General features: G+C 48.9%; 2 protein-coding genes across 2 annotated transcripts; one reads left to right on the top strand and one right to left on the bottom strand.

Moving 5' to 3' along the window:
* The first annotated feature begins 8,060 nt into the window (after positions 1-8,060).
* Positions 8,061-9,880, top strand: ADORA3 (adenosine A3 receptor). The gene is made up of 2 exons (XM_031556958.2): positions 8,061-8,461; positions 9,265-9,880. The coding sequence occupies exons 1-2, from the start codon at positions 8,067-8,069 to the stop codon at positions 9,878-9,880; spliced, it is 1,011 nt and encodes a 336-aa protein (XP_031412818.2). The 5' UTR covers positions 8,061-8,066.
* Positions 9,881-11,594: 1,714 nt separating this feature from the next.
* On the bottom strand, positions 11,595-14,801 carry LOC146542630 (transmembrane protein C1orf162 homolog). Its single transcript, XM_085210212.1, has 6 exons — positions 13,989-14,801; positions 13,240-13,302; positions 12,769-12,868; positions 12,385-12,473; positions 11,864-11,943; positions 11,595-11,732 (listed from the first exon to the last, which is right to left on the bottom strand). Exons 2-6 carry the CDS (start codon positions 13,268-13,270, stop codon positions 11,673-11,675), a joined length of 360 nt encoding a protein of 119 aa, XP_085066338.1. The 5' UTR covers positions 13,271-13,302; positions 13,989-14,801; the 3' UTR covers positions 11,595-11,672.
* Between the last annotated feature and the right edge of the window lie 39 nt (positions 14,802-14,840).

Below are 14,840 nucleotides of genomic sequence, written 5' to 3'. Positions count from 1 at the left end.
TGGATGGAAGCTGATAATATTTGTTGCTGAGTCAGACTTTGCAATGGGTTGAAATTAAAGTTGGTTGAACGCAGAGCCGGTTATGAGGATTAGAACAGGAGAAGGAAAGAGCGTTCCCAGCTCAGCTGCAGTCAGAAGGACCTCTGCAGCTCCAGGAGGGGCTGCACCCACGTGCTGCTCCCCACAGCCCCCACTGCCCTTCGTGGGGCAGAGTGGGTTCACCCCATGCTGCTGTGCCTTATCTCCTATGGTGTCAGCAGATCCAAGCTGCCAGCACACCTCATTGCATCCCATGTCTGCACCTACACAGCTCATTTCTCCCTCAGAACATTTCCAGCTCACAACAATTCCTCTTTTTCCATACGTTGCTGCAGTCTGTGGGAAGGCATCCCCTTCCCCTGGGTGCCAGCATCCCATAGCAACAGAACCCCCCCACCCACTCTCAATGGTGTCAGTGGAAGGAAAGGTGACAACCAGCACCTGTAGAGGATGCGACCACATGGCTGCTCTGAGCCCATCCAGGCTCATAGAAATGAATCATAATTCTTCAGGACTTTAATTAATTCCCCCCACCTCTCCCCCTCCCCCCCCCCCAAAAAAAAAAGCAACCTACATTTGTCCAATTGGGTGAATTATCACAAGTTGAGCTGATGTAAATATCCATCTAATGCCCGTTTGCTGATTTAATGAAATCCAGAAACAAGTTGCAATCACGTAACGAGCCTGGATTCCTGGCTGATAGAATCACAGCAATGCCTCATGTGTCCCACGCAGCTCAGAGGGAGCTGAGCAGGGCTGCAGGATCCTCACTGCCCAGAGCACACGTGGGGTAGCAGAGCTCCCCGGGCCCTCGCCTGTTCTCTGCATATCCTGCTTGTTTCCTGAGCACAGGCTCAGTGGCAGCTTTATGCTTCTCCTTCTTAAAGAGGAGTTATTTTCCTCCAGAAGGGCCATCGCTTTGCATTAATGGTAAAGGAAACGCTGAGCGAGAGGGAGCACGGAGCAGCTGTGCCCACTCACAGCCCGGGCTGAGAAAAAACATGTTGCACCCCAAAATGAAGAGCACTGTGTCGTTGTGGACAGGAGCAGCACATCACAGCCACCACCAAACTGGCAGCAAAAAGGGATCTACAGCAACATCAGCTGTTGCCACCTCACCAGATTTCTGTACCGATCCAGGGCTGGAAACTGCCCGAGCAGGGTTGGGTGTTCTGTGAGGTTCTGTGCTGGAGCTTTGCCCTTCTGTATAGCAGGTGGGGGTGCTGGGCATGATGGGAACCTCACACCTCACCTCTGGCAACAGCTGTGCCACGGCCAAGGAGCACAGAGAGTGGCAAACGTCAAAAGTTCATCTGCTGTGTCTGTTGGTGGCAAGCAGCACTCACACCCACATGTCAGCTGAAGAGCAGCCTAGCTGCATCCTAGAAACATCTGGGGGGGGGTTGGCTTTCAGCACTTTCCTCTGCTCGGCCTTTGGAAGGAAAAGTGTTTGCATAAATAACAGCAGATGCTTTTTAAAATAGCCCATCTCCCATCCAGTGTTCGGTAATAGAGAGGAGCAGCAATAAAACAGTTGCAGGCGATGCGGGAAGCGCAGCAGATGGGCGGCACGGAGCTGCAGGCAGCCTGTGCTGTGTCAGTGCTCATGGATGGTGCTGCTCTGTGCTGCTGCAAACTGTGACTGTGCTGCTGGGAAGTGCTGGTGGGGCTGCGGGGCTCTTCTCTGCTCAGCATTAACAGGCACAGCACTCAGCAGTGACCCAAGCAGCGCAGGACATGCACCGGGGCTTGTGCACTAATCGATGCCATAACACTTGCCAATCCTGTGAGGTAACTGGGGCCAATTCTTGGAACTCCCATAGTATCAGAAAATTTCACCTGCATTGCTAGAGTTACAGAAACCACAGAGATATCAGCCTGTTCCATCAGCTGTCACCTGTGTTTGTGGTGCAGTGCTGCACATCAGGCGGGCTGGTTCTTGCTGACGGCTGCAGGCAGTGCTGCTGCTGCGGGCGCTGTGGGGTTCAGGCAGGGCTCGGGCCCCACTGCCAGCTCTGTGCCATGGAAGCAGGAACGTGTCCTGCTGCCACTCCAGCGGGGATCTCCCAGCACACAATACAGCCCCTGGGACCCAGTCAGACATAGCAGCATGGGGACGTTGTTGTGCTGGCACTTGATCATGTCATACTGCTCTACCAGGAGCCCTCATTACAAGCAGATGACCTGGCTTACCAACTGGTTTCTTCCACTGAGGCTTGATTCAGAAAGAGAGTGACTAATATCGCTCCTCTCATTGCTCAGAAATGTCCTCCGTGCGGTTCTTCAGGTGTCACCATGACTGCTCCATGCGTGGTGACCTGCACTGTGACCCCGTGTGTCAGCGCAGCACCAGCCTCCAGCTGCTGGCACCTGCACAACATCAGTGTTGCAGTGCTGGTGGCAGCAGGAGGTCTGGAGCCCACGGCTTCGTGCAGGGACGAGCTGCAGCGGGGCTGTGCGGTGCCAGGAGGGCTGCAGGGATGTTTCCTTGGAGCGTGCACAGGCGAGCGGTGCCAGCAGCGATCTGCGAGGCCCTGCAGCAAGGCAGTGCCCCTCCTTGGACTCACCTCATCCAGATCCCACGGGTGGCGGCTGCTCTGGGATCTCCTCTCTCTGTAAGGGCCTCTCAAGCTCAGTCTTGGTCGTAGCAGCCCTGGTGCACACCTTGCATTGAGTGCGAAGGCAGTCGGGTGGGAGAACAGAGCCGGCAGCCTGAGGGCCAGGAGACAGGTGCAGCAGGGAGGGGCAGCTCGAAGTGCTCACTGGTGACAGCTGCAGCTGCGCAAGCTGCAAAGCACCAAATTGGAGTGAACCCTCCGTGCCCTGCAGCACAGATGCTGGCTGCAGGGTGCTGCAGATTCAGGCTCCAAGATGCTGCAGGTGCCCGTAGGCGCAGGGTCACCAGCAGCACTGGGCGGCTCCTGCAGCCCCCTGCTCCCACCACTGAGGTGGGCCATGTGTCAGAGAGGCCTCCCTATTCTGAGAACCTATTAAAATCTTTGCCTCGGTTAACCAAGGAGCCTGCACCATTGTGGTTTGCCCTCACATGTGCTGTCTGCACATTTGGTGGCCTCTGGCTGCCCTGGCACAGGATTTCCTCTGCAAATGAAACTCGCAGGGGATGAGGACACCAAGCATTGGCTGGGCTGCAGTGAGCACATGGAGCTCTGTGAGCATGGCTTGAGCTCGTTTCCTGCCTACAGAGCAAACAGAGCTGAACTCAGCACCTTCATCCCACCACCCCACACCCACAGAGCACAACGGAAGCAGCGAGGAGCCGAGGGGATGGGAGCACCATGGCTGCATCTCACTGTCCCCCATCTGCTTCAGCACAAAACACAGCGGTTGTGCCATGGGTGCCTGCTGAGAGCATCATCCCAGCACGCTGCAGCTCCTTGCCTCACCGAGGTGCTGCACAGCTGCACCAGATGGGCCCTACATCTCGTTCTCCAGTCACAAATGTTCTGCTGTTATCCAGCCAGCAGCACGCTCAGTGCTGCTCAGTTTATATTCCCTTCTGCTGGAGAATAAGTGCATCGCCATTCCTCTGGCGCCAGCCTAATTCATGGGCAAATCCTGATGTATGGTTCTGGGACTCAGACGCTGTGCACTGAGGGCAGTGCTGAAAAATGATGTACCTACAAATGAGGGCTGTAGTGGTGGCAATGGATGGGAAGGGGACAGCTGAGCTTTCCACTCCATCAAGAGATCGGCTTGCGTGTTCCGCTGCAAATAGGCAGTAAAGAAAAATGAAACTCCTTTTTTTCCTGAGTTAATCACAAAAACAAAGGAGGCCTCGATTCCTGCCACGCATCATGGAAAGGGCTGGGTCCAAACAGAAGCGAATTAAAAATAACGAGGTGCAATCGGTGCTTCCTTCCTGCAGGGCACGGCTCTGCCTGCAGCCCTGCAGCTGTGCCACAGCACGGGGCGAACCCTGCCCCATCACAGCATGGGTTCTGAACTCCACCTGGCTGCAAGACCCAACCCTGCTGTTTGCTGCACCCATGTCAGTCTCAAGTAAATCCCTTTAAGCCATCAGGGCCACTCTGGGCTTACCCAGAAAGAAGTGGCCGCGCTATAAATAACGCCTTGCTTTGATTAGAGAGCTAAAGGCAGGAAAACAGCACTTAGAAACCATGCAGGGGAAATGTAACCTTCCCCCTTAAGTAGTTATGCCACTGCTGCATTGACCTGTGAGTGTCACTCAGAGCTGAGTCATGTTTTATAAATAATTTGCACAGAGGCATTCCCCATTGAGAGCACTCAGCTGCACAGAGGGGCACAGACCGTGCTGTAGGACAGTGAGGCCCAAACCTGCCAGGTGGGGCTGGAGGGGAGAGTGAAATTTGGTCAATAATGGGGAGCTGGAAGAGCAGAGGGCAACTGAACTGCAGCCAGAGTGATGGAGCCAGCGCAGCTGCTCAGAGGGCAGTAATGGAGTTTTAAATGATAGCAAATGGCCCTGCCCTGAGCTTCACGTTGGACTGAAGAAGCTCTGCCTTCAATCATTTGTCTGAATTTTAGGATTTCACTCAGGGAGCAGGAAGGCAGCTTGTACTGTTCAACAGTGAGCAATGCCTGTCTGATCCATGCTTACACTGCGTTGCTGGAGGTCCTCCTACAGTGTACCTGCAGCATTGATGTGCACCTCGATAACATCCATGCTCATCCAGCTGCAGATGGAGCTGCAGTCAAAACTATGAAGCATTCAGGGACTCTGTCTTCAGCACACACAGTTTGTTACTGAGGTTAGTGACTGGGCTGCACATTTCGGGCAGGGTCGGCTTGGCATTTCCTCCAGGTTTTCCCATACGTGAGAAATACTGACAGTATTTGTAATGTAACTGCATCTGCCTGCAAGGGCACAGGTGGAACTGCACGCTCCTGGCTGGGATGTTCCAGCTGTGCCCAGGGAGCAAGGTGCCCAGCCCTGCCCAGCAACAGAGAGCCCAAGAAAGTCAAATCTCCATCCTCTTCTGAAGGGCATGGATGCTGAGGCACGGAGCAGTGATGTGATTTGTTCTCAGTCGCCAGTGCCAGAATCTCATTCTGCTCGTTATTCTCCAGACCACAATCACTCTCTGTTAAGCCAGATGTGACCCCGCTTCACATTCACATCCTCTCACTGCTTTGCCTTCCCTTTTTCTAAAGGCAGGGAAACCAGGAGGGAAAGCAGTCCTTGGGTTCTCCACATCCTCAGCAGAGCACAGCTGCAAGCAGGGGACACGGGCGAGGTTGTGTCACAGCCATGCTGCCCATGGCTGCACTCCTGGTTCCGACCACCAGAACCACCGCAGGGCTCCATCTTAATTGGCTCCACGCTTCTAACGGGACATTGGAAACAGACAAACTGGAGGCAAAACAGAGACAGGAAGAGACAGGGAGGGGAGTTACGTCGCATTTAATGAAAAGGGAAAGCAGTCAAGAAGAGGGGAAAGAGAACCATGAGCAGCACAAGGGGCTCAGGGCCACAGCAGGATGGAGCCCAGCCCTGGGCAGAGCTGCTGGCTGCCCTGCAGTGTTACAGTGCCCTGCAAGGACAAAGAGGCTGTTGGTATTGTTGTCACATGCTAAGATCATTGTCGTGGGTTGTCTTGGTTTTGAGGTTTTTTTTTTTTTTTCTGGATGTGATTGTCACTTAGAAAGACTTGTTTTTCTGTAAAGTCTCTTCTCTCCTCCACCCCCAGTGTGAAAAGCAAATCTGTGCTCAGAGCCTCCGCTGAGATTGCAGTTAGACCATTCCCTTCCTGATCCTTATCTCACCAGGATGTAGGAGGGTCTTCGGGGAATAGCTGGAAGCCTTTTTCTGGAGCCATCCAAGAAACAAGCTCTGACTGCAGCCTTTAAATGGCAAATCCATTCAGTTCTGGGACCGGGCTCCGAGGTGCAGTTTAACCCCATCGCACTGCAACATCCCCGAGCTCTGCTGCACCAGAGCCATCCCAGCACCCAGCACGGGCCCTGGGCACTGCTCAGAGCTCTGCAGGCTCCAGCTAAATAGCAGGATCTAAAAATACACCTCTGAATCCTAATCTCAAACAAAGCCTTAGATTGCTGGCTCACAAACCTACTCCAGCTGCTTTCTGTGCAGCAGCAAAGCCAGGGCTGAGTTTCTGCAGGGCTCAGCGTGAGCTTATCCTGCATGGGGCTGCAGGGTGGTGGGGGAACAAAGAGGGGATCCTGTGTAGCCAACCCCAATGTTTCTTGCACAAAGCTCCTCCTGCTGCCAGTTTCATCAGTGCAGGAAGGCCAGCTACTTTTATGAAACACGATGCACTGTATTTGGCAGCAAAGGGGTCCAAAGACTCCAACTGCATCAACTAGCAGAAGGATGATGTGCCATAGCATACATACACACACTGTGTGCCCCATACAGCCTGGCCCTGGGCAGGAGCACAACCCATCTCCCTGGCACCCTGCGGGTGTAGAGCTCAGGGCAGGAAACAGATGCTGCTGCTGCAGGAAGCATCTGGAAATGAAGGCGCCCTTCACCTTCCCAACAGAAACAGGGATGTGTGGAGTGGAAGCGGCCTGGTTTGGTCCCAGCTGGGGCAGGTGCAGTTCAGATGGGTTTGACAACACTGCCCTTGGCTGACACTGGGGATGGAAAACCCCAACCAGTGTTACGCAGCACCATCACTGAAAGGTGATGTGCTATGGTGCGCCTTTAGGAAGCACAAAGCCTCGCTCTTTCTCCACAGCACCTGAAAGGAGCCTCCTGTGCAGTGTGCCCTGGGTACCCAGGTGAGGTGATGGAGCATTTTTCACAGCCACGAGGCAGCATGGGTGGCTTGAAAACAAACCTTTTGCTTCTGTCCTATGCAGCACTGAGTGTTTTCTTGTCTGTTTGCAGCCGACACCAGAGGAGAGTGGCCCTGCTAAGGCCCCTACAGCTTGGGCAGCAAGAGACATGAGGAAGAGGTCAGCCACAGAGGTGACGCAGCAGCTCATACCCAAGCACCACCAGGATGTGTTTGTCCCCTGCTCACAGCTGCACAGCACCAGCTGGTTGGAGAAGCAATTCGGGCTGCAAACCCAGCACACGCCACTGCTGGCATTCATCTGCTGTGCCCACGGCTGTCAGCTCCTGTTAGAAAACCAGTACCAACTCCATGTGCAGACTGGGACCACTTCAGAGAGGTTCTTCTTTGCATTTTCCCCAGCAGTAATGGGAACAACACACCTTCCATTCAGGGAGCATGGGGTACTTGCATGAGTTTCAAGGAAGCCAGCCCATTTCACAGAAGAGAATGAGAAGTCTTCTTTATTTCTAACTCTGCCTCTTGCCAATTTCACTTCCCTGGCTATGCCAGAGATGGCAGAGATAGTGATGCTGTGGCTGGAGGCGGTGCTTTCTACACGCACAGCCCTGTGCTGCCCACTGCCTGTTCTGTGTTCCATGACCTAACCTTGCCTTGCTGTCCCTTTTGATTGTACAAGGAGGCCTTTTGGCATCCACCACCCTGGGGGCAGGCCAATAAGGTTGGGTTGGTGGTCCTATGGGCTTCTCCTGGAACTGAGTACTCCTGCTTGAAAACATCACTGTCACTATAGTAATGCCACATTGAGGAAGGTCTGGAATGCAGCAAAGCACCCTATAAGCTGCATCATTTCCTAAAGTGACCGCAGAGTGATTACCCACATTGATAGAGGCAGCATTGCACAGTCAGTTCTGAGTGCAGGTTTCTCACTTCTAAAATTGCTTTATCTGCTTCCTTCTACCGGTCACATTTTGTTTTGGGTTGCTGATGAGCAGTCCTGGGAGAGTTGTTTTTTTTTTTTCCTTTTCTTTTTTCCATTTCAAAACTTTATTAAAGAAGGTGAAAGCTACAGAGTTTTGGAAGGGCTGCGGTGAGCTTCACACGTGTCCAAAACGAAGAACGTTTCCTGAATGCTGAGACGGACAACAGCTGATTTACTGCTGAGCACTAAGGATGTGAAATTTTGGAGGACATTCACACACCAGGGAAGCACAGAGACGGCCCACAGCAACACCGTGGGTGCCACAGAGACCGCCGGTTCCCATGTGCCCACAGGACTGCCCAGACAGCAGCAGCCCCACCAATGGGACCTTGAACACCAGCCAGGTGATGGGCAGCACGGATGTGATCTACATTGGCATTGAGTGCCTGGTGGCTCTGCTTGCTGCCCTGGGGAACATCCCGGTGGTCTGGGCGGTGAAGCTGAACGCAGCCTTCCACAACACCACCATGTACTTCATTGCCTCCCTGGCGCTGGCTGACATTGCGGTGGGGGTGGTCGTCGTTCCTCTGGCCGTGTTGGTCAGCCTGCACGTCAGCATCCCGTTCCATTTCTGCCTCTTCCTCTGCTGCCTCATGGTGGTTTTCACCCAAGCCTCCATCCTTTCCTTGCTGGCTGTCGCCATCGACCGCTACCTGTGCCTGAAGCTGCTCATCAGGTGAGCACGTGGTTCTGTTCTCTGGCTGATGGGTTGTTATGCAGATGCCAAATGCTCTACAGATTTCTTTGGGTTTCTGAGGATAATCTTTTAAATGTGTTCTCTTTTACTGTTGCCTGAAAATAATGAAGATTTATGAAGGCTTTCCTTTTCTAGGTTTGAATGGAAAGACATACAGAAAGCATAACTGCAGGCATAAAATGAACATATTTTTTGGGGAGAAGATCTGTATGTTGAAAAGTGAAAAAGCAGTTTGGCCTTACAAATAGAATGAACCAACATAAAGAGTAAGGTGCATGCAAGAAAGCTAAGAAATAGAATAGGATCACTAGCAGTGGAAATACAAGTAGTATCCTAGAATGGCCTGGGTTGAAAAGGATCACAGTGCTCATCAGTTCCAACCCCCTGCTGTGTGCAGGTCGCCAACCAGCAGACCAGGCTGCCCAGAGCCACATCCAGCCTGGCCTTGAATGCCTCCAGGGATGGGGCATCCACAACCTGCTTGGGCAACCTGTTCCAGTGTGTCAAGGAGCACTGAGATCATAATGAAACAAGAAATAAAACAGCAGCCAGCCACAAAGAAGGGAAGTTAAACGTAGTTCATCTCTCATGACTGTTACAGTAAGGAGCCATGGCTTATAACAAAATAAGGTTTTCCTTCCAAAAGGAAAAAGAAAAAAAAGGAAGCTGGTGCTCCAGTTTATCATAATGAACCTTGAGTTTTTGAACATGAGTTACTGAAATCATCCATAAGTATTTTAAACACTTCTGTTCAATGTGGCCTTGGTTTTCTTCCTCAACAGATATAAAATAATCTCTACAGAGAAAAGGATTTGGTGGGCGCTGGGGCTGTGCTGGTCTCTGTCCCTGCTGGTGGGATTAACACCAATGTTTGGATGGAACAAAGGAAGAAGCGCCAGCTATCACACGTGTGAATTTATCTCTGTGATGAGGATGGATTACATGGTGTATTTTTCGTTCTTCATGTGGACTCTTATCCCTCTGAGCATCATGTGTGCTCTCTATGTGGCAGTATTTTACATCATCAGGACAAAGCTAAGTCAAGGAGCAACCAGCGGGAGAGGGATGGGAGTGTTCTATGGGAAGGAGTTCAGGAAAGCCAAATCTCTGGCACTCATTCTGTTCCTGTTTGCTGTGTCCTGGTTGCCTCTGTGCATCATGAACTGCATTTTCTACTTTCACCCTGAATATAAGATTCCTAAACCTTGGATCTTCTTGGGAATCTTATTGTCTCATGCCAATTCTGCCATGAACCCCGTTGTCTATGCTTGCAAGATAAAGAAGTTCAAAACCACTTACCTTTTAATTTTAAGGACCTACATCCTATGCAGAAAAAAGCCCGAAGCCAGACTCAGTTCTTACAGATTAAACACAGCAGCTGTCATAGACACAGAATGAACGTTGACCCACCAGCACACACCAGACCACTGATAAAATGCTTTAAGGAACTCATAGGAAAAACATGTCCTGTTTCATCTGCTGCCTGACACAAACTGATGATAAGGGCAAGCTCCTCACACGCTATCTGATTCCCATACGACATTAAGCCCCAAAAGTTAATTTGCAAACTTTTACATTATTATAACCCAGTAAATTTGGCTTGGTTGTTGCTGTACCAAGCCCAGACATTCTCAGGTAAGCACCTCCCTTTAAGAGCACATTCTGGTTCTTGTTTACTAACTTGAGTGTTGCTTGGCAGACTGTGACCCAAAGCACAGTTATCAAGATGGACTTTTTGCTTCCAGCTCCGATCCACAGGCAGTAAGAAATAACGCAACAGTTCTTGCTAGTTTCTAGCTTTAACTCAAGCACAACAAGTCTTTTGGTCAGCATTTTGCTTTCTCTTTACTTGCACACAACCACACCTGCACCGACGTTTCGCTCCAGCAGCACAAGTGAAGTTACAGCATCACATGAGACCTCCATCTGCAAATGAAAGACTTCACCAGGACCTGTCCCCACCCTCTGGGTCTGTACATACATGTCTTACATCTGTATCATGTAGTTTCAAAATACAGAAAAGAGTTAAGATTAATTTTGTCCTTTTTTTTTTTTCCCCCCTCCCATAACAATTGTCTGGGTGCACTGAAAAACAGTGCAGGATGTCCTCACTGCCTCCTCTTACACCCATCATCTCCTGTCCATTTCGATGATCAGATGAAGTCTGGTCAGCTTGTGCTGCAGCCAGTGCTGCCACATTTTCATTAAGGATAATAAATATTAGATGGATTTTATGCAAAGTCAACGCGTTGCATGAAATCCCTGCTCTGTTTTAGCAGGTGTCCCAACAGCTCTCAAACTGCAGTAGATGCTATAGCACAGCTTGCACAGCTCAGTTTCAGGGAACATGGGTTAAACCGAACACAGGCAATTAAAGGCAAGGCTCTTTTTTCTCTATCTTTGCACAGTCTAGGAAAAAAAACAAAGGGGAGTGCATCATTCTGTTCTGTAGCTCAGTAGGCTACATAAACGCCAGTGCCTGCTCCTTTAACAAAGATCAGAGATCACAGTTCATTATCTGATGTAATCCTTGCTGCTGCCCTGTTACATGGTCCCACCCTTAACAAGGCAGCTGGCAAAGGAAGTCACTGCACGAGTACATCACAACTTGGCGATGTGATCGCTGTCAGTAGATGGAACCGATTGCTTTCAGCAGGAAAAAAAAAAAACCCAAAACAAACAAACAGAACACACAGAACGTTACACCTCAGAATGACGCAGATCAAACTTTGCTCGGGTGTTTCCAGCGGCTGCTCGGTGCTGCCTCGCAGTGGTGCATCACAATGTAGTCCGGTGGTTTAACCAAGGCACTGGGCACTCATCAAAAATGCTGCAGCCCGTGACTGAACAGGGAAATAAGGGCACAGATGTGAACAGGTGCAGAGAAACATTTCTGTTTTTCACTTCTCTTCAGCAGTTCCAAGCAAAAGCAGAAACCCACACGGAAAATGTGCAACAAGTTGTCACCAGGATTGCTCTAGATGAGGGAAGGTGGTGTAGAAAGCAACTTGTCCCCAGCGTTGGCAAGAGTTGTAGAGTTGGAGATGCTGTTTTCCCCTCCTAGCTATGAATTCAGCTGATGTTATGTACTGCAGCTGGATATCTCGCAGAGCACTACAGTCCTCCGTGCAACAATCCCATGGCATCCAACATGCAGAAAGTGCAGGTGTTCACCTGTCAAATTCCACTGTCACACAGGTGCTGCTTTTGGTCGGGGCTTGATGACCACAGAGGCGTAAGAAACCTCACTCTGCGATACGAGAGGTTACAGACATCAGAGAAAGTGCAAATGTAACATCTCAGGACAAATTGCTCGCTTTGATTTTGACCTCAATGCTACAGAAACTGAGCAGCTCTAGGAATTATAATTTTGACCTTTACCTGGGTGTTTTCAGCAGATTCCTCACATTGTGCCTTGGAGGGAACTTGTTCTTGTAGATTTTCTTGGGATCTCTTATACTCTAGAAAGGAGGAGAGCAGAGTGGGATCAGCCAGTGGTGCAGTCGTTATCTTTGAAACAAACAAGTTCTTAGTCCACACTGCACTCCCTGATGGTCACTTAAAGGTAACAGAACAGAACTCCTGCTCTTTGTCAGAATTAAAGGATGCTTTAATTACAGAAGTAGGGAGCAATTAGGACCCAGTGGGTTAGTCTGCCCTACGTGCAAGATAATTTATTCTTCCCTTCCCCCTTAACTGCAAGGCACTGAGTAATGCTTTCTTGTCATTTGTACCACAGAAAGAGGAATTGGCTGTGATATTCTGCCAGCCAATTGTACAGTTGCCTCTCAGCTGACAGCTGGGCAATCCGACCTGAAATCTGTTGCAATCTTCACTGCAAACCAAGCAATTTGGAAACCCAAGAACCATGCTGCTGGCATTTCCTTGACTGTGCCACTTACTTTTTCTGATGAGGCAGATGACTCCAACCACCAGAAGAGTTGACAGGATGCCAGAGATAAAGGCTAAAGCTGAGTAGAATATTTCAGGGCTGTTGATGCACAGGAAATAGGGTCAGAATCACATTCTTACAGAAATATCAAAGAATTAGCAGCTTTCAAATTCAACCAAGCTTATCCAACATCCTATTACCAACCCCCATGAGATTACAAGATTCCTGTAGTAAGAATTACTGAGTACCTAGAGCACAGACTAGGAAATTCTAAGCCAACTTGTAAAAACATGGGGCATAAACTGCATTATGTGTAACTTCTCCCCCATAGGAGGGGCTTGTAGTTTCAAAGAACTTGGTGTTCAGAGTTAAGAAATAAAGGTGTAGCATTTACTTATCAAACAAGGATTCGCCTTCTGAGTCTGGTAAGGCAGCAGTAGAGGTCTGAACAGTGGTATGTACTGTGACAGTAGTGGAAATGGGTTCTGGTGTAACTAAAAATAAATAGGGGAAAAAAAAAAAGAGTTTAGATGTGTTAATAATTCCAGTACTAGTACAAGTAACAAGCAAAGCACTTCTTAGAAGTGTGAACCTATTCAAGAATGACTTCAAGAAATGTTGTAAGTATAACAATTCTGTACCAGAGGGCTGAAATTGAAAACACCAGGCAGAAAAAGAGCAGTGATCCACACCGCCACTGCTCCCCAGCAGCCTTTGGAAGCTGTGCAGTACTTCCCCAAATACATTTATCCACAAAGCTACCCCACAACAACCCTTTCTGAGCCAGGAAAGTGGTGAGGTAGCCAAGAACACTGGATCTAACAGGACTCCTTAAAAAAAAAAATAAATAAATAAAATGAAATACCTGGTTTTGATTTTGAGGAGGAACTTCCCATTCTCTCCAAACACTGGTGAACAGCAAGAGAACCTAAAGATGAGAGGAAAGCTGTATTTACACTCACATACCCAACACAAACCTAGCATTCTCATTCACACCTCAGGCTCAATTTAACTTTTATCAGTGTTTTAGGCATCTTACACAAACTTGCATGAAACCACAGCAGGAAATCTGGCAATAACAGAGGATGAGCCTGGCTTCTCAACATCTCACTCCTGCATCTAAGTGCACACACGCCCAGTACCCTTGTTAAGCACAGTGTCTTCTCTCAAAATGATGGAATGTATTTCATAGTGGACTAAAAAATATCCCCAGTATTATATAGCTAAAATAGAGTGAACTTCATAAAAATTTCCATGATCAGAAGCACAGGTAGGAAAAACATAAAGGGACGTTTTTTCTCAAGTTACATTCACAGAAAGTTCAGAATTAAAACATTATTCTCAAATTCAGGAGGTGCAAGCATAAAGATGGGGAAAAACATAGTTTTACTAGGATTTCCCAGCCTGGTCTCTCTCATTATATGGTTTTCAAACTACACATTGCAAAGAACATCCAGCTATTGCTCACAGCACGAAAATGAACTGTTCTCACCGTTACTTTCACCTTTTTCTCCTGCACACCCCGACAGCCAGCTCCAAGTTCCCCATGTCAGATCTCAAAGCACGCTGCGTTTGCAATAGCAGAAGCAATGTTGTGATACAGCTTCACCTTACCTCACACACCGTACAGCAGCCGCCCGTAGAAAACTTCAGTAGTGCTAGCACTGCTTGCACAGCACTACGTGCTGCCTTTGTGAAAAGAATGTGTCCAGCTTGTGAAAGCACCAGTTAGCTTAAATTCGAATGAGACATCAATGTGGAAGTTGAGTAACTTCACTTTTTTTTTTTTTTTTTTAAACAGGAAATGATGAGAAACCTTTATTGTCAGGAAATGCCAGGGGGAGAAAAAAAAGTCACCTTTACCTGAAGGTAGATGACTTTTGCCTTTAAGAGTGTCTCTCCTCCAAAGAACACCCTTATCTCTGAGCTGTTGTAGTGGAAAAGGATGTAAAAACCTCTGCTATTTCACTTACTCCACTGGGAGTGCTTCCTTACCACAGTACCAGCCCACGTACGAAAGTTGCATCAGTCCCTCCAGGGCATACTTATCAATTCTACTGTTCTAATCCTTATGCTGATAAATTCAGTAGAAGCTGAGCTTTGTCATCTTCTGATGTTTCCTGCCAGTCATATTCTCTTTTCTGCAGAATAAGAAGAAGCTTTTGTAATTATTTAAAGCTTTGTTACTTCTTCTTTTTTTTTTTTTTTTGTTTTGTTTTGTTTGTTTTGTTTGCCTATGAACTGAGGACACCAGCTCCAAGCATCTCATTGGGTAGGCGAGTGGGAAGACTAGCAGTCATTTTGATTTTAAAAACACATTAACAAAAATAACCATAGGGCATTTCTACAGGTAATTCTGAATTACAAAAAAAAAAATTCACAACTGTATTAGCACCACAGTGAGAGTCAGCATCTCATCTCCAGAAAGGTTCACAACTGAACCAGGAACCAAACAAAGCTGTGGTT

The sequence above is a fragment of the Meleagris gallopavo genome, chromosome 28 (genome assembly GCF_905368555.1).
Source record: "Meleagris gallopavo chromosome 28, MGAL_WU_HG_1.1, whole genome shotgun sequence".
Lineage (NCBI taxonomy): Eukaryota > Metazoa > Chordata > Aves > Galliformes > Phasianidae > Meleagris > Meleagris gallopavo.
Note: the sequence above shows the minus strand (reverse complement) of the source record. Positions and strands in the feature narration are given on the sequence as shown.

What these genes read in the sequence shown, in the direction of transcription:
- ADORA3 (XM_031556958.2), top strand. Translation starts at nt 8,067, where the DNA reads ATGTGCCCACAGGACTGCCCAGACAGCAGCAGCCCCACCAATGGGACC. An exon ending in TGCCTGAAGCTGCTCATCAG is followed by an intron (nt 8,462 to 9,264) that starts GTGAGCACGTGG and finishes CTTCCTCAACAG; the next exon opens with ATATAAAATAATCTCTACAG.
- LOC146542630 (XM_085210212.1), bottom strand. Translation starts at nt 13,270, where the DNA reads ATGGGAAGTTCCTCCTCAAAATCAAAACCAG. An exon ending in CTCCTCAAAATCAAAACCAG is followed by an intron (nt 12,869 to 13,239) that starts GTATTTCATTTT and finishes ATTTATTTTTAG; the next exon opens with TTACACCAGAACCCATTTCC. An exon ending in CATCTGCCTCATCAGAAAAA is followed by an intron (nt 11,944 to 12,384) that starts GTAAGTGGCACA and finishes CCTCCTTTCTAG; the next exon opens with AGTATAAGAGATCCCAAGAA.